The sequence below is a fragment of the Oncorhynchus kisutch genome, linkage group LG21, assembly GCF_002021735.2.
Source record: "Oncorhynchus kisutch isolate 150728-3 linkage group LG21, Okis_V2, whole genome shotgun sequence".
In the NCBI taxonomy this organism is placed as follows: Eukaryota; Metazoa; Chordata; class Actinopteri; order Salmoniformes; family Salmonidae; genus Oncorhynchus; species Oncorhynchus kisutch.
In genome coordinates, this window is record NC_034194.2 from 35,645,796 (window position 1) to 35,668,295 (window position 22,500).

General features: G+C 43.9%; 1 protein-coding gene across 1 annotated transcript in view; it reads left to right on the forward strand.

The window, feature by feature from the left end:
- Positions 1 to 22,500, forward strand: part of LOC109882645 (alpha-(1,6)-fucosyltransferase) — a 249,398-nt gene that overhangs the window by 142,711 nt on the left and 84,187 nt on the right. The window contains exon 2 of the mRNA XM_031800757.1: positions 11,346 to 11,897. Within this exon, the coding sequence (XP_031656617.1) occupies positions 11,695 to 11,897 (203 nt within the window). The 5' untranslated portion in view covers positions 11,346 to 11,694. The remainder of the gene's footprint in view (positions 1 to 11,345; positions 11,898 to 22,500) is intronic.

A 22,500-nucleotide genomic window follows, 5' to 3' on the forward strand; every position in this document is an offset into this window, starting at 1 on the left:
CTTCACGGTGGGAACCACACATGCGCAGATGATCCGTTCACCTACTCTGCATCTCACAAATCACAGCAGTTGGAACCAAAAATCTCAAATTTGGACTCATCAGAACAAAGGACAGATTTCCACCTGTCTAATGTCCACTGCTCGTGTTTTTTGGCCCAAACAAGCCTCTTCTTCTTATTGGTGTCCTTTAGTAGTGGTTTCTTTGCAGTGATTAGATCATGAAGGCCTGATTCACGCAGTCTCCCCTGAACATTTGATTGTTGAGATGTCTGTTACTTGAACTCTGTGAAGCATTTATTTGGGCTTCAATCTGAGGTGCAGTTAACTCTAATGAACTTATCCTCTGCAGCAGAGGTAAGTCTGGATCTTCCTTTCCTGTGGCGGTCCTCATGAGAGCCAGTTAACTTTAATGAACTTATCCTCTGCAGCAGAGGTAACTCTGGGTCTTCCTTTCCTGTGGCGGTCCTCATGAGAGCCAGTTAACTCTAATGAACTTTTCCTCTGCAGCAGAGGTAACTCTGGGTCTTCCTTTCCTGTGGCGGTCCTCATGAGAGCCAGTTAACTCTAATGACCTTATCCTCTTCAGCAGAGGTAACTCTGGGTCTTCCTTTCCTGTGGCGGTCCTCATGAGAGCCAGTTAACTCTAATTAACTTTTCCTCTGCAGCAGAGGTAACTCTGGGTCTTCCTTTCCTGTGGCGGTCCTCATGAGAGCCAGTTAACTCTAATGACCTTATCCTCTTCAGCAGAGGTAACTCTGGATCTTCCTTTCCTGTGGCGGTCCTCATGAAAGCCAGTTAACTCTAATGACCTTATCCTCTGCAGCAGAGGTAACTCTGGATCTTCCTTTCCTGTGGCGGTCCTCATGAGAGCCAGTTAACTCTAATGACCTTATCCTCTTCAGCAGAGGTAACTCTGGATCTTCCTTTCCTGTGGCGGTCCTCATGAGAGCCAGTTAACTCTAATGACCTTATCCTCTGCAGCAGAGGTAACTCTGGATCTTCCTTTCCTGTGGAGGTCCTCATGAGAGCCAGTTAACTCTAATGACCTTATCCTCTTCAGCAGAGGTAACACTGGATCTTCCTTTCCTGTGGCGGTCCTCATGAGAGCCAGTTAACTCTAATGACCTTATCCTCTGCAGCAGAGGTAACTCTGGGTCTTCCATTCCTGTGGCGGTCCTCATGAGAGCCAGTTAACTCTAATGACCTTATCCTCTTCAGCAGAGGTAACTCTGGGTCTTCCTTTCCTGTGGCGGTCCTCATGAGAGCCAGTTTCATCATAGCGCTGGATGGTTTTTCCGACTGCACTTGAAGAAACTTTCAAAGTTCTTTAAATGTTCCAGATTGACTGACCTTCATGTCTTAAAGTAATGATGGACTTTCATTTTCTCTTTGCTTATTTTAGGTGTTCTTGCCATAATATGGACTTCGTCTTTAACCAGATAGGGATATCTTCTGTATACCACCCCTACCTTGTCACAACACAACTGATTGGCTCAAATACATTAAGAAGGAAAGAAATTCCACAAATGTACTTTTAACAAGGTTAATTGAAACACATTCCAGGTAACTACCTCATGAATTTGTTTGAGAGAATGCCAAGAGTTTGCACATCTGTCATCAAGGTTAAAGGGTGGCTACTCTGAAGAATCTCAAAAATAAAATAGATTTTGATTTGTTTAATGCGTCTTTGCTTACTACATGATTCCATATGTGTTATTTCATGGCTTTGATGTCTTCCCTATTAATCTACAATGTAGAAAATAGTAAACATGAAGAAAAACCCTGGAATGAGTAGGTGTGTTCAAACTTTGGACTGGTACTGTATGTCAAAGAGCATACTGTAAGAGATGGCTATCAACAGATCTTGGACCAGTGCTAGTGTCGTGCTCATCCTGACATGGACTTAGCCCACTGAACACAGTCTTCATTCATTACTGCTCCAGCCTGCCAGCCAACCTGTATCCCTCTAACAAGGTGAAGAATTATTCACAGTACCCCTCCACCAAGCAAATGCATTAGCTGGCAACACGTAGCTACCCCTCTCGCTGCTTTCTTTTCATAATGCAACCACAGCTCAGCATACCACTGCCCTACATATAGAACATCAACCTGTCCTTATGTCAGCTCGTGTTAGTCACAGCAACAGTGCAGACCCGCCACGGAGCACAATAGCACAATATCACAATGGCTCTCAATAGCAGGCTAGAAGGACTGGTCTGCCATTACGGCTTGTTGTTTGCATGAAACAGGAAGCAGGGCCTCTTTGAGCCGACACGGTGCACAGTGGCACAATATCATGGTGATAGATCAATAGGAGGCCAGAAGGACAGCTAGTTGTGTGTGAGCCGCAGCTGTGTTGAGGGGTGTAGTCAGTAAAGCATGAAGGGTCTCTATGGAATTACATGGCACCAATTACATGTCCTTACATACCAACTGCTCTGCATGTTCCACAATCCACACGCTGACGTACACTGGCAGTACAGTTAACTTACCTTTTACTACGCTAGTCCGAAGCGATACTGTCTCACATGCACAAGAATACGCATGCAGAACCAAAGACACATGCAGACTTAAAAACGCACACATGCACGCAAGCACCCAACCACACACACAGAGACGGCCTATAAGACCACCCAGGATAACACTGGCCATCAGCCAATCCCATACCCCACACGGACACATGAGGAACTTGATATATCCCTAGTAAAGCCACACAGGCCACTCCCTATTATGTCTCAATGCACACTCTATACCCAGCATCTAAACTCTACACCCAGCATCTCAACTCTACACACAGCATCTCAACTCTATACACAGCATCTCAACTCTATACACAGCATCTCAACTCTATACCCAGCATCTAAACTCTATACCCAGCATCTCAACTCTACACCCAGCATCTCAACTCTACACACAGCATCTCAACTCTATACACAGCATCTCAACTCTATACCCAGCATCTACAAGTCAAACACTTTGATAGGGTTAGGAGTTGATAGATAAGGTATGTATTCTCATTAACCCGGCAGCGCAGATCCATCTCTCTCTCATATATATATATATATATATCTCGATCTCTCTGTCTCTCTCTCTCTCTCTCTCATATATATATATATATATGTTTTCTCTCTCTCTCTCTCTCTCTCTCTCTCTCTCATATATATATGTTTTCTCTCTCTCTCTCTCTCTCATATATATATATATATATATGTTTTCTCTCTGTCTCTCTCTCTCTCTCTCTCATATATATATATATATGTTTTCTCTCTGTCTCTCTCTCTCTCTCTCATATATATATATATATGTTTTCTCTCTGTCTCTCTCTCTCTCTCTCTCATATATATATATATATGTTTTCTCTCTGTCTCTCTCTCTCTCTCATATATATATATATATGTTTTCTCTCTGTCTCTCTCTCTCTCTCATATATATATATATATATATGTTTTCTCTCTCTCTCTCTCTCATATATATATATATATATGTTTTCTCTCTCTCTCTCTCATAAATATATATAGATCTCGATCTCTCTATCTCTCTCTCCCTCTCACAATTCAATTCAAGGAGCTACATTGGCAATATTTAACGTTGCCAAAGCAAGTGAAGTGGATAATATACAAATGTCAAATAAACAAAACTGAACAGTAAACATGACACTCACAGAAGTTCCTTCTCTCTCTCTCTCTGTGTACAGTAAACATTACACTCACAGAAGTTCCTTCTCTCTCTCTCTCTGTGTACAGTAAACATTACACTCACAGAAGTTCCTTCTCTCTCTCTCTCTGTGTACAGTAAACATTACACTCACAGAAGTTCCTTCTCTCTCTCTCTGTGAACAGTAAACATTACACTCACAGAAGTTCCTTCTCGCTCTCTCTCTGTGTACAGTAAACATTACACTCACAGAAGTTCCTTCTCTCTCTCTCTCTGTGTACAGTAAACATTACACTCACAGAAGTTCCTTCTCTCTCTCTCTGTGAACAGTAAACATTACACTCACAGAAGTTCCTTCTCTCTCTCTGTGTACAGTAAACATTACACTCACAGAAGTTCCTTCTCTCTCTCTGTGTAAAGTAAACATTACACTCACAGAAGTTCCTTCTCTCTCTCTGTGAACAGTAAACATTACACTCACAGAAGTTCCTTCTCTCTCTGTGTAAAGTAAACATTACACTCACAGAAGTTCCTTCTCTATCTCTGTGAACAGTAAACATTACACTCACAGAAGTTCCTTCTCTCTCTCTGTGAACAGTAAACATTACACTCACAGAAGTTCCTTCTCTCTCTCTGTGAACAGTAAACATTACACTCACAGAAGTTCCTTCTCTCTCTCTCTGTGTAAAGTAAACATTACACTCACAGAAGTTCCTTCTCTATCTCTGTGAACAGTAAACATTACACTCACAGAAGTTCCTTCTCTCTCTCTCTGTGTAAAGTAAACATTACACTCACAGAAGTTCCTTCTCTCTCTCTCTGTGTAAAGTAAACATTACACTCACAGAAGTTCCTTCTCTCTCTCTGTGTGTAAAGTAAACATTACACTCACAGAAGTTCCTTCTCTCTCTCTCTGTGTAAAGTAAACATTACACTCACAGAAGTTCCTTCGTCTCTATCTCTCCCTCTGATGATACAATCTTCCTTCTCTCTCTCTCTCTGTGAACAGTAAACATTACACTCACAGAAGTTCCTTCTCTATCTCTGTGTACAGTAAACATTACACTCACAGAAGTTCCTTCTCTATCTCTGTGAACAGTAAACATTACACTCACAGAAGTTCCTTCTCTATCTCTGTGTACAGTAAACATTACACTCACAGAAGTTCCTTCTCTCTCTCTCTGTGTAAAGTAAACATTACACTCACAGAAGTTCCTTCTCTCTCTCTCTGTGTAAAGTAAACATTACACTCACAGAAGTTCCTTCTCTCTCTCTGTGTGTAAAGTAAACATTACACTCACAGAAGTTCCTTCTCTCTCTCTCTTTGTAAAGTAAACATTACACTCACAGAAGTTCCTTCGTCTCTATCTCTCCCTCTGATGATACAATCTTCCTTCTCTCTCTCTCTCTGTGAACAGTAAACATTACACTCACAGAAGTTCCTTCTCTATCTCTGTGTACAGTAAACATTACACTCACAGAAGTTCCTTCGTCTCTATCTCTCCCTCTGATGATACAATCTTCCTTCTCTCTCTCTCTCTGTGAACAGTAAACATTACACTCACAGAAGTTCCTTCTCTATCTCTGTGTACAGTAAACATTACACTCACAGAAGTTCCTTCTCTATCTCTGTGTACAGTAAACATTACACTCACAGAAGTTCCTTCTCTATCTCTGTGAACAGTAAACATTACACTCACAGAAGTTCCAAAAGAATAAAAACATTTAAAATGTCATATTATGTGTATATACAGTGTTGTAACGATGTGTAAATGGTTAAAGTACAAACGGGAAAATAAATAAACATAAATATGGGTTGTATTTACAATGGTGTTTGTTATTCACTGGTTGCCCTTTTCTTGCAGCAACAGGTCACAAATATTGCTACTGTGATGGCACACTGTGGTATTTCACCAGTAGAGGAGTTAATCAAAATCGGGTTTCTTTTCAAATTCTTTGTGGATCTGTGTAATCTGAAGGAAATATGTGTCTCTAATATGGTCATTTACTTGGCAGGAGGTTAGGAAGTGCAGCTCAGTTTCCACCTAATTTTGTGGGCAGTGTGCACATAGCCTGTCTTCTCTTGAAAGCCAGGTCTGCCTACGGCGGCCTTTCTCAATATCAAGGCTATGCTCACTGAGTCTGTACAGTGTCAAAGCCGTCCTTACGTTTGGGTCAGTCACAGTGGTCAGGTATTCTGCCATTGTGTACTCTCTGTTCAGGGCCATATAGCATTCTAGTTTGCTCCGTTTTTTTTTTTTTTTCCCAATGTGCCAAGTAATTATATTTCTTGTTTTCTCATGATTTGGTTGGGTCTAATTGTGTTGCTGTCCTGGTCTGTTTGTGTTTATGAACAGAGCCCCAGGACCAGCTTGCTTAGGGGATTCTTCTCAAGGTTCATGATGGCTTTGTTATGGAAGATTTGGGAATCGCTTCCTTTTAGGTGGTTGTAGAATTTAATGGCTCTTTTCTGGATTTTGATAATTATTGGTTATCTGCATGCATTATTTGGTGTTTTACATTGTACACAGAGGATAATTTTACAGAATTCTGCATGCAGTCTCAATTTGGCGTTTGTCCCATTTTGTGAATTCTTGATGGGGAGTGGACCCCAGATCTCACAACCATGAAGGGCAATGGGTTCTATAACTGATTCAAGTATTTTTTGCCAGATCCTAATTGGTATGTTGAATTTTATGTTCCTTTTGATGGCATAGAAGGCCCTTCTTGCCTTGTCTCTCAGATCGTTCACAGCTGGAAGTTACCTGTGGCGCTGATGTTTAGGCCAAGGTATTTATAGTTTTCCTGTGTACTCTAAGGCAATGGTGTCTAGATGGAATTTGTATTTGTGGTCCTGGAAACTGGAACACCATTATTTTGGTCTTACTGAGATGTACTGTCAGGGCCCAGGTCTGTCAAAATCTGTGCATAAGATCTAGGTGCTGCTGTAGGCCCTCCTTGGTTGGTGACGGAAGCACCAGATCATCAGCAAACAGTAGACATTTGACTTTTTTGAAATCAACAAAGCATGAGAAGGCTTTGCCTTTGTTTTGTTTTGTTTGTTTGTCAATTCCGGTGTGCAGGGTGAATATGTGGTCTGTCGTACAATAATCTGGTAGATAGCCAATTTGACATTTGTTTTCACTGAGTACATTGTTTTCACTGTGGAAATGTACGAGTCTGCTATTAATGATAATGCAGAGGATTTTCCCAAGGTTTCTGTTGACACATATCCCACGGTAGTTATTGGGGTCAAATTTGTCTCCATTTTGTGGATTGGGGCGATCAGTCCTTGGTTCCAAATATTGGGGAAGATGCCAGAGCTGGATGATGGATGATGTTAAAGAGTTTTAGTATAGCCAATTGGAATTTGTTGTCTGTATATTTGATCATTTCCTTTGAGGATACCATCAACACCACAGGCCTTTTTGGGTTGGAGGGTTTTTATTTTGTCCTGTAACTCATTCAATGTAATTGGAGAATCCAGTGGGTTCTGGTCGTCTTTAATAGTTGATTCTAATATTTGTATTTGATCCTGTATTTGTTATATATGTATCTGTTTGTTCTTTGCTATAGAGCCAAAAAGATTGGATAAGTGGTTTACCCATACATCTCCATTTTGGATAGATAATTCTTTGTGTTGTTGTTTGTTTAGTGTTTTCCAATTTTCCCAGAATTGGTTCGTCTATGGATTTTTCAATTATTGAGCTGATTTCTGACGTGCTGTTCCTTCTTTTTCCGTAGTGTATTTATGTATTGTTTTAGTGATTCACCAGAGTGAAGGCGTAGAATCAGGTTTTCTGGTTCTCTATGTTTTTGGTTGGACAGGTTTCTCAATTTCTTTCTTAGATTTTTGCATTCTTCATCAAATCATTTGTCATTGTTGTTCATTTTCTTTGGTTTTCTGTTTGACATTTTTAGGTTAGATAGGGAAGCTGAGAGGTCAAATATACTGTTAACATTTTCAACTGTCAAGTTTACACCATCACTATTACAGTGGAACGTTTTGTCCAGGAAGTTGTCTAGAAGGGATTGAATTTTTTGTTACCTAATTGTTTTTTTGGTAGGTTTCCACACTACATTCCTTCCATCTATAGCATTACTCAGTTCCCGTGACTTTGTTGCCTCATGATTGGGTATTGCTCTGTTCAAGTAGACTGTGATTTTGCTGTGGTCTGATGGAGTGAGTTAGGTCTCCTCTATTCTCTGTACCCCTGAGTCCCTTCCCTGTTTCACACCTGGTAGTTTGGTGGATGGGACTAGCAGCATCTCTCTCTGTATCGCTCTCTCTCTCATGTGCTTTCTCTCTCTCTCTCTCTTTCTGTCTCACTCTCGCTCTCTCTATCTCTCCCTGTCTCTCTTTCTCTCACTCTCTCTCTCTCTCCCTTTCTCTCTCTCTCTCTTTCTGTCTCGCTCTCTATCTCTCTCTGTATCTCTCTCTCTCTCTCTCTCTCTCTCTCTCTCTCTCTCTGCATATCTTTCTCTTTCTCTCTCTGTCTCTCTCACTCTCGCTTTGTCTCGCCCTCTCTCACTCTCTCTCTCTCCATCACTCTTTCTCTCACTCTGTCTCTCTCTCTTTCTCTCTCTCTCTCTCTCTCTCTCTCTCTGTCTGTCTGTCTGTCTGTCTGTCTGTCTGTCTGTCTGTCTGTCTGTCTGTCTGTCTGTCTGTCTGTCTGTCTGTCTGTCTTTCTCTTTCTCACTCTCTATCAATTCAATTCAAATCAATTAAATTTACTTTATTGGCATGACATAACAATATACATATTGCCAAAGCTTACTTTGGATATTTAAAATATGAAAATAAGAAGAATCAAAATTTTCGATGGGACAACAGTAACAGCAATAACCAAGGGTCAAAATAACCATAACAATAACAATGAGCATACAGTAGAGTACATGTGCAGGTTGATTGGTCTGTCCCTTATCTTATGGCAGGCAGCAACATAGTGCGCTGCCAACCCACAGCTCTCTGCGTCCTCCCCCAGCAGGACGGGTAGCCTACTCTCATCAGAGAGGTCTTTGAAACCTTGAATAAGGGTTTCACATTTGGGGAAATGACACTCTAATTGTTTTATATTTTTTTACATTTTGTCAGGAAATGCAGCTCCGTCTCAGGTTCTGCTGTTGTGCAGTGGTTGCACAGCCTTTCCTCTACAGGGAGCCAGGTTTTCCTGTGTCTACCCTTCTCAATGGCAAGGCTGTGCTCACTGAGCATGTACTTTGTCAAGGTTTTTCTAAGGTTTTGATCAGTAACCATGGTCAAATAGTTAGCCACGGTGTACTGTCGATTTAGGGCCAGATATCATTGCATTTTGCATTTTGCTTGTGTTTCCCAATAAGCAATGTAGTTTTGTTTTGACTGTGTTGTAATTTGGTTTATCCTGATTGATTGGATGTTCTGGTCGTGAGGCTTCAGTATGTTAGTAGAACAGGTTTGTAAACTCAGCCCCAGGACCAGCTGGATGAGGGGACTCTTTTCTTTGCTCAGCTCTTGGCAATGCAGGGCTTGGTAATGATATGAGAGGGGGTCACTGTATTTTAGATGTTTCCAAAACTGAATTGCTCTTTTTTGAATTTGTATTATTAGTGTGTATTGGCCTAATTCTTCGAAGGGGTGTTTGTACCATTTGATGAAATCTTGTTTTGCAAGTGGATCCCACACCTTGCTGCCATAAAGTGCAATTGGTTCAATGACACATTCAATTAGTTTTAGACTCATTTTAACAGGTATTTCAATTTGAATTGTTTTGTAATGGCCAAGAATGCTCTGCTTTCTCTTTCAGTTCACTCACTGCCTCCTTAATACGGTGTCCAGTTAAGCTGATTTTTAAACCTAAGTAATTGTAGTGTGTGCAGTACTCTATGTAAACAGTGGGTAGTACAAGTATTTTATACACTGCCGATTTTGCAGGTTTTCCTACTTACAAAGCATGTAGAGGTCTGTCATTTTTATCATATGTACACTTCAACTGTGAGAGACGGAATCTAAAACAAAAATCCAGAAAATCACATTGTATGATCTTTAAGTAATTAATTAGCATAGGTCATCTGCGAAGAGTAGGCATTTAACCTCTGAATTGTGAAGACTAACAACAGGGGCTGAGGATTTTTGTAGAATAGTGGCCAATTCGTTGATGTAAATATTGAAGAGTGCAGGGCTCCGATTGCAACCCTGACGAAGGCCCCGCCCCTGGTTAAAGAATTCTGTTCTTTTCTTGCAAATGTTAATGCTGCACATATTGCCAGTATACATTGACTTAATTATGTCATATGTATTACCCCCTACACCACTTTCAATAACTTTGTAGAACAGTCCCTTATGCCAAATAGTAACAAATGCTTTTTGGAAGTCGATAAAGCAAGCGTATATTTTGATATTATTTTGGTGGACATGTTTATCTATCAGGGTGTGTAGGGTGTAAATATGATCAGTCGTGCAATGTTTTGGTATAAATCCAATTTGGCTTTTACTCAAGACATTGTGCTTATTAAGGAAGTTTAGAACTCTTACATTTATAATACTACAGAAAACCTTCCCATTTCTCTCTCTCTCACACTCTGTCTATCTATATTTCTCTCTTTCTCGCTCTATTTCTCTCTCTATCTCTCTCTGTCTGTCTTTCTCCCTTTCTCTATCTCTGTCTCTCTTTCTCTATTACTATTTCTCTCTCCCTCTCTCTCTGTCTCCCTCTCTCTCTCTGTCTCCCTATCTCTCTTTCTCTCTCTGTCTCGCTCTCTCTCCCGCTCTCTTGCTCTCTCTCTCTTTCTCTATCACTCTTTCTCTGTCTCTCTCACTCTTTCACTCTCTCTGTCTCCTTTCTCTCTCTCTTTCTCTCTCTCTCTCTGTCTCTCTTTCTTTATCTCTCTCTTTTCTCTCTCTCTCTCTCCCTCTTTCTCTATCACTCTTTCTCTCTCGCGATAGCTCTCTCTCTCTGTCTTTCTTTCTTTCTGTCTCCCTTTCTCTCTCTCACTCTCTGTCTCCCCCTCTCTCTCTCTCTCTTTCTCTCTCGCTCTGTCTCCCTCTCTCTCTCTGTCTCCCTCTCTCTCTTGCTCTCTCGCTCTCGATCTCTCTCCCTTTCTCTGTCGGTCTCTCTCTGTCTCCCTTTCTCTCTCTTTTCTTTGTCTCTCTTTCTCTCTCTCTCTCTCTCTCTCTCACTCTCACTCTCTCCCTATCTCTCTCTCTGTCTCTCTTTCTCTCTCTCTGTCTCTCTTTCTCTCTTTCTCTCTCTAGCTCTCTTTTCTCTCTATCTTACTCTCCCTCTCTCTGTCTACCTTAAATAGGGAGAAATAGGGAAATAGGGAGAGATAGTGTTAAAGAGAGAGAGAGAGAGAAAACAGAACATCCCAGTCTCTTTGTTTTCTCATCACAGCGCATTGTGGCTCTTGGAGCGTTGTACATCACAGTGGAAATGTAAATTGCAGTGTCATGCTGAACAATCCTGTGGGGTTGCTTAGCCTCGGCTCTGTCAGGGCCAGTCACACAATGCCCCCACTGTTACAGCCAGCAAGCCTTGTTCCTCTGAGCTGCGTCTGTCCTTCTCTGGGAGTTTGGCTCTGTTGCTCAGCTCCCCTGGCATCTGTCTGTCTATGTGGGTCCGTGTGTGTGTCTGTCTGTCCATCTGTCCATCCATCAATCCCTTTGTCTTTCTGTCTGTTTGACTAGCTCTCATTCTCGCTCTCTGTCCCCAAAGGAGCCAGGCCAAACACATGAAGTAAGACAGGAGGACGCTAGAGGAAGTGGTGACACGTACAGACCAGGGGGGACCAAGGGGGACCAGAGGAGTGGAAGACGACACAGTCACAAAGAGCAAGAGGTGGAGACCCTAGCAGGACAGGGCTGGAACAACAGCAAGGGGCGTCGGTCATGCTCTAGCACACAGAGAGGAGGCTGAACCTCAGCAGAGATACACTGCCCCAAAAACCCTGCTCTCTCTCACCACCTCCCTCCCACTGCCCCTGCACTGCGGTGCCAGTGAGGATGCCCAGGCGGCTATTGTGACGGGTCGCGACGGTGTGTGTAGGTGGGCAGGCTGAGCTACGATGCGGCCCTGGGCGGGCTCCTGGCGCTGGGTTACCCTGGTACTGCTGGCGTGGGGCACGCTGCTATTCTACATCGGGGGCCACCTGGTGAGGGACAGTGAGCACCCAGAGCGATCCAGCAGAGAGCTATCCAAGATCCTTACCAAGCTGGAACGCCTCAAGCAGCAGAACGAGGACCTACGACACATGGCTGAGTCCCTCAGGTAACTACCTACCTGAATGGAGATGTGTGTAGAGGGGTAGAGGTATGGGGGAGGTGGGATTGTGTGTGTGCGTTTGTGTGTGTGTGTACTTCCATGCTAGTGTGTGTGTGTGTGTGTGTGTTTACTTGCATGCGTGTGTGTGTGATGGCGTACGTGCTTGCATTAGTCATAAGTCCAGCCATAGGTGCAGCTTTCAGTTCCCCCCTGTGATATTCTGAATTGTTTGGAATACACACACACACACACACACACTCTTCGGACAGCTGGTCTCCGATTAAATCCCTTGCTTTTGTAATTATTCAATATTGGCTGGAAAACAAAGGTAGAATTCATGGCACCAAAACATGTACATCTTTCAGACAGACACTGTCCAGATGGGTCTCAGTCAGAGACTGTGTTTGTTGTTGAACACATCTTTCAGACAGACACTGTCCAGATGGGTCTCAGTCAGAGACTGTGTTTGTTGTTGAACACATCTTTCAGACAGACACTGTCCAGATGGGTCTCAGTCAGAGACAGTGTTTGTTGTTGAACACATCTTTCAGACAGACACTGTCCAGATGGGTCTCAGTCAGAGACTGTGTTTTTTGTTCAACACATCTTTCAGACAGACACTGTCCAGATGGGTCTCAGTCAGAGACTGTGTTTGTTGTTGAACACATCTTTCAGACAGACACTGTCCAGATGGGTCTCAGTCAGAGAATGTGTTTGTTGTTGAACCGTTGTTCTGGGTCCAGTCAGTCTAATTTGTTATAGCAGTAGGGTTGTTCCTTTTGCGTCTGGGCCTTTAATAATTTAAGAAGAAACTGTGCACTTTAAAAGCCTGTAATATTAAATAAAGGGCCCTTTAATATAGACAGAGAATTCAGTGCATCTGATTTTTAATTTGAATAATGACTTGCTAAATTACCAAAATTATGCATTTTGCATCTGTCAACCCTGTGTCACTTCTAGGAAGATATTCATCCACATTATCCCAAAGGTTTTCACTATCATTGTAAAGCCCTCGTTAATTTGTTGCTATGACAAAGTCATCTCTGGAGATGACTATTCATTTAATGTGAACAGCGATTCATTTCCGTCTGTCCCTCAGTTTAAGGTCAACCCTGTCATGTGAACTGAACTCTCGTTTTAATATGATGAAACTATTCCTTTAAAAAAAACATTTTCAAAATAAACATCTAGTCAAACCAGGTGAGCTGGTTCTACTCTTTTGGTCAATTTTCTGGTGTTTTGTGGTGGAAAACTGAGCAGGTCATGCATAAAGCGTCAACCCCGTTAACCATACAGTATAGACAGCACTGGAGGCTGCTGAGGCGAGGACGGCTCATAACAATGGCTGGAATAGAATGGCATCAAACCCATGGAACCTTCAGTATGTGTTTGATGTATTTGATACCATTCCACTGATTCCATTCCAGCCATTACCATGAGCCCGTCCTCCCCAATTAAGGTGCCACCATCCCCCTGTGATAGACAGGCTAGAAGTGTTTTTTATTTTTATAGCTTGCATTCAATTGCCCCTCCCTGTTACACACAACAAGCTTCCATTCCTCCTGTCACAAGGGGATTTATGGCTGATTTAATAAGAAATCATCAACCCTGTTATGGTCAACCCTGTAACGGTCAACTCTGTTACGGTCAACCCTGTTATGGTCAACCCTGTTATGGTCAACCCTGTTATGGTCAACCCTGTAACGGTCAACTCTGTTACGGTCAACCCTGTTATGGTCAAGTCTGTTACGGTCAACCCTGTTATGCTCAACTCTGTTATGGTCAACCCTGTTATGGTCAACCCTGTTATGGTCAAGTCTGTTACGGTCAACTCTGTTACGGTCAACCCTGTTATGGTCAACCCTGTTACTTACTATTGTAATGTTTTTATTTAACCTTGAGATGAGAAAACTACTTTTTATGAAATAGAACATGTGTTCTTTATGACAGTGAATGAAAATGAGGTCAAATCAAACGTTTTTTTTTTCAAAATTACAGTTCTCAAAAGGCACCGATTTCCGATTTGGTGGAAGGGCCCTGTACAGGAGCAGTGTTACCATACAGTGTCATAATGGTACTGCCTTTCTGCCCTGTGTGTGTGTGTGTGTGCGTGCGTGCGTGTGTGCGTGTGTGCGTGAGTGTGTGTGTGCGTACGTGCGTGCGTGCGTGCGTGCGTGTGTGTGTGTGTGCGTGCGTGTGTGTGTGCGTGCGTGCGTGTGTGTGTGCGTGCGTACGTGCGTGCGTGTGTGTGTGCGTGCGTGTGTGTGTGTGTGCGTGCGTGACTATGATCATGTCACTGTGAAGTGGATGACATGGCACACAACAAGAATCAGCATCTCCTTTATGACGTCATTACATATACATTTGCATGTAAAGAAGTGTTACACAGTAAAATGCTGCTACCACAATAAACAAAATACAGACAGACGATAAACAGACTAAATGTATAGACGCAGAATGTACACAAACACACATAGCATGTACACAATCGGCATTGTACAGTAGACGGGCCTGAGGAGGAAGGCAGCCATTTACTCAATATCTCACACCTTTGCTCCATGAACTCCCACACTCAGCATCCCCCTCCCTGATTTGAGTGACAGGCCAACAGCCCACCCACCACCAGTCACCCAGCAGCACTAATGATTTGGGTGAATACAGGGTCGGTGTGGCGATCCGCCTCTGGGTTCCGCCCTCTCCACAGCTGTCAATCACCTGGAGATGATGACACACGCAGGCCAGATGGCGTGACGGGCGAAAGAGAGATAGATAGAGAGAGAGAGTGTGTGTGTGTGTGTGTGTGTGTGTGTGTGTGTGTGTGTGTGTGTGTGTGTGTGTGTGTGTGTGTGTGTGTGTGTGTGTGTGTGTGTGTGTGTGTGTGTGACATCCGGCCTGAGGGATGATGGCCTGATCAATCCCCAGGCATGTGGATGGAGGGAGGGAATGAGGGATGGATTGATGGAAGGAGGGAATGAGGGAGGGAGGCGAGGGATGATGGATGAGGTGAGTTCTGGACCATGCAGAGATTTAAGGGGTGGTGGAAGGGGGAGAGGAGTGGAGGCCATCATGATAGAGGTTTTAGGCTGGGTTTTTTGTAAAAGCACTTTGTGACATCTGCTGGTGTAAAAAGGCTGTATAAATACATTTGATTGATTGATAAATTGATTGATTGATAAATTGATTGATTGATAGGGCGTTAACATGGGCAGAAGGGAAAGAGAGTGCAAGGAATAACAAATAGGAATGAAGAGCGATAGAAAGACAATAAGAAAGAGCTGAATGGTTTCATTGGTTTTTCTCCAGTGTCTATTGACCGTTATCTGTCCATTATTTATTTTTATTTTTTATTTTTTTTATTTCACCTTTATTTAACCAGGTAGGCTAGTTGAGAACAAGTTCTCATTTGCAACTGCGACCTGGCCAAGATAAAGCATAGCAGTGTGAGCATACAACAAAGAGTTACACATGGAGTAAACAATTAACAAGTCAATAACACAGTAGAAAACAGAGGGGGGGTCTATATACAATGTGTGCAAAAGGCATGAGGAGGTAGGCAAATAATTACAATTTTGCAGATTAACACTGGAGTGATAAATGATCAGATGGTCATGTACAGGTAGAGATATTGGTGTGCAGAAGAGCAGAAAAGTAAATAAATAAAAACAGTATGGGGATGAGGTAGGTGAAAAGGGTGGGCTATTTACCAATAGACTATGTACAGCTGCAGCGATCGGTTAGCTGCTCAGATAGCTGATGTTTGAAGTTGGTGAGGGAGATAAAAGTCTCCAACTTCAGCGATTTTTGCAATTCGTTCCAGTCACAGGCAGCAGAGTACTGGAACGAAAGGCGGCCAAATGAGGTGTTGGCTTTAGGGATGATCAGTGAGATACACCTGCTGGAGCGCGTGCTACGGATGGGTGTTGCCATCGTGACCAGTGAGCTGAGATAAGGCGGAGCTTTACCTAGCATAGACTTGTAGATGACCTGGAGCCAGTGGGTCTGGCGACGAATATGTAGCGAGGGCCAGCCGACTAGAGCATACAAGTCGCAGTGGTGGGTGGTATAAGGTGCTTTAGTGACAAAACGGATGGCACTGTGATAGACTGCATCCAGTTTGCTGAGTAGAGTGTTGGAAGCCATTTTGTAGATGACATCGCCGAATTCGAGGATTGGTAGGATAGTCAGTTTTACTAGGGTAAGCTTGGCGGCTTGAGTGAAGGAGGCTTTGTTGCGGAATAGAAAGCCGACTCTTGATTTGATTTTCGATTGGAGATGTTTGATATGAGTCTGGAAGGAGAGTTTGCAGTCTAGCCAGACACCTAGGTACTTATAGACGTCTACATATTCTAGGTCGGAACCATCCAGGGTGGTGATGCTAGTCGGGCATGCAGGTGCAGGCAGCGACCGGTTGAAAAGCATGCATTTGGTTTTACTAGTGTTTAAGAGCAGTTGGAGGCCACGGAAGGAGTGTTGTATGGCATTGAAGCTTGTTTGGAGGTTAGATAGCACAGTGTCCAAAGACGGGCCGAAAGTATATAGAATGGTGTCGTCTGCGTAGAGGTGGATCAGGGAATCGCCCGCAGCAAGAGCAACATCATTGATATACACAGAGAAAAGATATACACAGAGATATACACAGAGAAAAGAGGCACCCCCATAGAGACTGCCAGAGGACCGGACAGCATGCCCTCCGATTTGACACACTGAACTCTGTCTACAAAGTAATTGGTGAACCAGGCAGGGCAGTCATCCGAAAAACCGAGGCTACTGAGTCTGCCGATAAGAATATGGTGATTGACAGAGTCGAAAGCCTTGGCAAGGTCGATGAAGACGGCTGCACAGTCTCACATTAGACGGTCTCCTCTCAGTGATGTGTTATCTGTCCAGTAGACGGTCTCCTCTCAGTGATGTGTTATCTGTCCATTAGACGGTCTCCTCCCAGTGATGTGTTATCTGTCCATTAGACGGTCTCCTCTCAGTGATGTGTTATCTGTCCATTAGACGGTCTCCTCTCAGTGAGGTGTGATCTGTCCATTAGACGGTCTCCTCTCAGTGAGTGTTATCTGTCCATTAGACGGTCTCCTCTCAGTGATGTGTTATCTGTCCATTAGACGGTCTCCTCTCAGTGATGTGTTATCTGTCCAGTAGACGGTCTCCTCTCAGTGATGTGTTATCTGTCCATTAGACGGTCTCCTCCCAGTGATGTGTTATCTGTCCATTAGACGGTCTCCTCCCAGTGATGTGTTATCTGTCCATTAGACGGTCTCCTCCCAGTGATGTGTTATCTGTCCGTTAGACGGTCTCCTCCCAGTGATGTGTTATCTGTCCATTAGACGGTCTCCTCCCAGTGATGTGTTATCTGTCCATTAGACGGTCTCCTCCCAGTGATGTGTTATCTGTCCATTAGACAGTCTCCTCCCAGTGATGTGTTATCTGTCCATTAGACGGTCTCCTCCCAGTGATGTGTTATCTGTCCATTAGACGGTCTCCTCCCTGTGATGTGTTATCTGTCCATTAGACGGTCTCCTCCCAGTGATGTGTTATCTGTCCATTAGACGGTCTCCTCCCAGTGATGTGTTATCTGTCCATTAGACGGTCTCCTCCCAGTGATGTGGTATCTGTCCGTTAGACGGTCTCCTCTCAGTGATGTGTTATCTGTCCATTAGACGGTCTCCTCTCAGTGATGTGTTATCTGTCCATTAGACGGTCTCCTCTCAGTGAGGTGTGATCTGTCCATTAGACGGTCTCCTCTCAGTGATGTGTTATCTGTCCGTTAGACGGTCTCCTCCCAGTGATGTGTTATCTGTCCATTAGACGGTCTCCTCTCAGTGATGTGTTATCTGTCCATTAGACGGTCTCCTCTCAGTGATGTGTTATCTGTCCATTAGACGGTCTCCTCTCAGTGATGTGTTATCTGTCCATTAGACGGTCTCCTCTCAGTGAGGTGTTATCTGTCCATTAGACGGTCTCTTCTCAGTCATGTGTTATCTGTCCATTAGACGGTCTCCTCTCAGTGATGTGTTATCTGTCCATTAGACGGTCTCCTCCCAGTGATGTAGGCCTAATAGAGTCCGCTGGCTGAGAGACACTGTCTGCCTTCGCTGGCTGAGAGACACTGTCTGCCTCTGCTGGCTGAGAGACACTGTCTGCCTCCGCTGGCTGAGAGACACTGTTTGCCTCCGCTGGCTGAGAGGCACCGTTTGCCTCCTCCCAGAGATTACGCTACAGGAGAATTAGAGATTATGCTACAGGAGAATCAGAGATTATGCTACAGGAGAATCAGAGATTACGCTACAGGAGAATCAGAGATTACGCTACAGGAGAATCAGAGATTATGCTACAGGAGAATCAGAGATTATGCTACAGGAGAATCAGAGATTATGCTACAGGAGAATCAGAGATTACGCTACAGGAGAATCAGAGATTACGCTACAGGAGAATCAGAGATTACGCTACAGGAGAATCAGAGATTATGCTACAGGAGAATCAGAGATTATGCTACAGGAGAATCAGAGATTATGCTACAGGAGAATCAGAGATTATGCTACAGGAGAATCAGAGATTATGCTACAGGACAGCTTTGCTAGTGCGGATTGGGACTTTGCCAATAACATTCACGAACTAACCACCTCTGTCACCGGGTTCATTAGGAAATACATTGCTGACGTAATCCCCACACTTAATAAAAGGTTCACTGCTTCACCAATCAAAAGCCCTGAGGTTGGTGCTAAAATAAAGGACAGGGCTACTTCTTACAGGGCTATCACAGACAACCCTGAGGCTACAGCTGAGGACAGGAACAAGTACAACAAGTCCCACTATGACCTCCGCAGAGTCCTCAAACGAGCAAAAAGGACAATATAGGAAATAATATGAAATCGTATTACACAGACTCTGACGCCCGCCAGATGTAGCAGGGCCTAAAGTCCCTTACGGATTACAAAGGAAGACCAAGCCGTGATCTGCCCAACGATGTCTCTTTACCAGACGAACTCAATGCATTTCATGCACGCTTTGACAATAACAACAGCGTCCCGGGTGTGAGGGCTGCCACTGACCCAGAAGAATGGGTGATCTTGCTCTCCAAGGGCCACCGACCCAGAAGAATGGGGGATCTCGCTCTCCAAGGGCCACTGACCCAGAAGAATGGGTGATCTCGCTCTCCAAGGGCCTCTGACCCAGAAAAATGGGTGATCTCGCTCTCCAAGGGCCACTGACCCAGAAGAATGGGTGATCTCGCTCTCCAAGTCCGACGTGAGTAAAGTCATTAATCAGGTTAATACCCCCAAGGCCATGAAGCCCAATTCTCAGAGCAGGCGCAGAACAGCTGGCAGGTATATTCACGGTAATTATTATTTTAAAACAAGTTTACCACATTTTTCTACGACCGTGTCTCATTGCTGCAACTCTCCAATGGGCTGGGGAGAGGCGATGGTCGAGTCATGCGTCCTCCAAAACATGACCCGCCATACCGCACTCCTTAACACCCGCCCGATTAACCCGGAAGCCAGTTGCACCAATGTGTTGGAGGAAACGCTGTTCAACTGACGACCGAAGTCAGCCTACAGGCGCCCTGCCCGCCACAAGGAGTCGTTAGAGCGCGATGAGTCAAGTAAAGCTCCCCCCCGGCCAAACCTGCCAATTGTGTGCCGCCCTATGACACAGCCTGGGATTGAATCCATGTCTGTAGTGACTTAAACTGCCTATTCACTGTAGTTTTCAACCTCTCCTTGTCTCAGTCTGTAAGCTCCACATGTTTTAAAATGACCACCATCATTCCTGTTCCCAAAAACTCCAAGGCTTCATGCCACAGCAACTACCACCCTGTAGCACTCACTTCTGTAATCATGAAGTGCTTTGAGAGGCTGGTTACGGCACACATAAACTCCACCATCCAAGACAAACTATACCCACTCCAATTCGCATACCGCCCCAACAGATCGCATAGACAACGCAATCTCAATTGCACTCCACACTGCCCTTTCCCACCTGGACAAAATGAACACCTATGTGAGAAAGCTGTTCACTGACTACAGCTCAGCGTTCAACACCATTGTCCCCTCCAAGCTCATCACACAGCCCAGTACTTCACTGGGGCCGAGCTCCCTACCATCCAGGACCTCTATATCAGGCAGTGTGGTAGAAAGGCCCAGAAAATGTTTAAAGGCTCCAACCTGTTCTCTCTGCTTCTGCCCGGCAAACAGATCAACAAGTCTGACACTAACAGGCTCTGAACAGATTCTATCCACAAGCCATTAGACTGCCAAATAGGTACACAGACTGTCTGAGTTGACCTTTTTATTGTATTCTAATGTTTGCCTCTATGCACACTGACAGGGCACTACACATTACACACACTCTATCATTTATACTGACTCTACACACACCCACAATCCTCATATATGCTGCTGCTACTCTGTTTATCCTGATACCTAGTCACCTTACCCCTATACATATCTACCTCTATCACTGCGCATTAACAATATGGTACTGACCCTGTATTTAACTAGGTAAGTCATTTAAGAACAAATTCTTATTTTCAAGGATGGCCTAGGAACAGTGGGTTTGTACCTTGTCAGCTCGGGGGTTTGAACTTGCAACCTTCCGGTTACTAGTCCAATGCTCTAACCACTATGCTACCCTGCTGCCCTAGTACATTTACCCCATACATATCTAACTCTATCACCCCAGAACATTCAGGGGCAGAACAACCGATTTTTACCTTGTCAGCTCAGGGATTCAATCTAGCAGCCTTTTGATTACTGGCCCAACGCTCTAACCACTAGGCTTCCTACCACCCCAATATAGTATATAGTATGTTTATCCCTATACATATCTACCTCTATCCTTCCAGAATCACTGCATATTGTAAATGTGGTTCTGGAACTGATCCTGTATATAGTATGTTTATCCCTACTACCTCTATCCTTCCAGAATCACTGCATATTGTAAATGTGGTTCTGGAACTGACCCTGTATATAGTATGTTTATCCCTACTACCTCTATCCTTCCAGAATCACTGCATATTGTAAATGTGGTTCTGGAACTGACCCTGTATATAGTATGTTTATCCCTACTCCCTCTATCCTTCCAGAATCACTGCATATTGTAAATGTGGTTCTGGAACTGATCCTGTATATAGTATGTTTACTCGTGTTCTTCTGATTTATTATATCTAGCGTGTTTTCGTTTTACCTTGTTATTTTTAGTACTACATTGTTATTGATTACTGCGTTGTTGGGGTTTGAGCTCTCAAGAAAGGCATTTGACTGTAATTGTGACATTACAACTTTAAACTGAAACTTGGCTGAGAGAGACTGTTTGCCTCTGCTGGCTGAGAGAGACTGTTTGCCTCCGCTGGCTGAGAGAGACTGTTTGCCTCCGCTGGCTGATAGAGACTTTTCCTCTGCTGGCTGAGAGAGACTGTTTTCCTCCGCTGGCTGGGAGATTGTTTGCCTCTGCTGGCTGAGAGAGACTTTTCCTCTGCTGGCTGAGAGAGACTTTTCCTCCGCTGGCTGAGAGATACTTTTCCTCTGCTGGCTGAGAGAGACTGTTTGCCTCTGCTGGCTGAGAGAGACTGTTTTCCTCTGCTGGGTGAGAGAGACTTTTCCTCCACTGGCTGAGAGAGACTTTTCCTCTGCTGGCTGAGAGAGACTGTTTTCCTCCACTGGCTGAGAGAGACTGTTTTCCTCTGCTGGCTGAGAGTCACTTACTGGGCTCATTTACTGGGTACTATCATTAGCCCAGCATGATTCCACTGAACAGACACTGCCTGCTACTGCTGCTACTGAACTCCCATCGACCTGGTTGTCTCAGGGAAGGCAGGGGGCCTGACACTAACACTAGCCCCATTGTGAGAGCTGTCTGTGGGCATGACAGGTCATTCAGCCTGGCCTGGCCTGGAGAGATGAGCTGGAGAGTCTGGCTGTGGATTAGCGCCGACTCCTCGCCTAGTCATTTAGGGAATCTGAAATGTCTGCGGTGGTTAGTGGAATATCTAACAGAGGAATAGGTTTGAAGTAATAGGTTATCAAGTACCAGTTGGGATTTTAACACTACACTACCTTTAACACTAAGGGATAGTCAGAGAGACCGTCTCTTTCACATGCTCTCTCTGTATCTGTCTCCCTCTCTCTCACACACATACACCCCCTCCACACACACACACACATGGCCCCAGGCCTCTTTTCCATAAATGTTCCTCCTTGATGTAACAGTAATTGCGTTTTTGTAGCCCCACGTTCATCTGCAGGATCCCAGTAGTATGTCTTTAAAAAAAGCAGAAAAAGTTTGTGAAATGTTTTTCACAGGGATATGCAGTTTCCTGCCAATTTATACAAACTATTTCACATTTCCAAAGTGAAAGAAAATATAGAGCCATTTTTTGACGATGTCTTGACTGTATCTTCACACCCCAGAGTTAATCATTTGTTGAAGCACCTTTGCCAGCCATTACAACTGCGAAAACATTTTTGAATAAGATTCGACCACCTTTTCGTAGGACAACATATATCCATTGTTTTCGTCAATACTTATTGTTTACATTTGGTTGGGAAACACTGATGGACAGCAATATTAAGTCAGGATTGTGACTGGACCATTCAGGAAG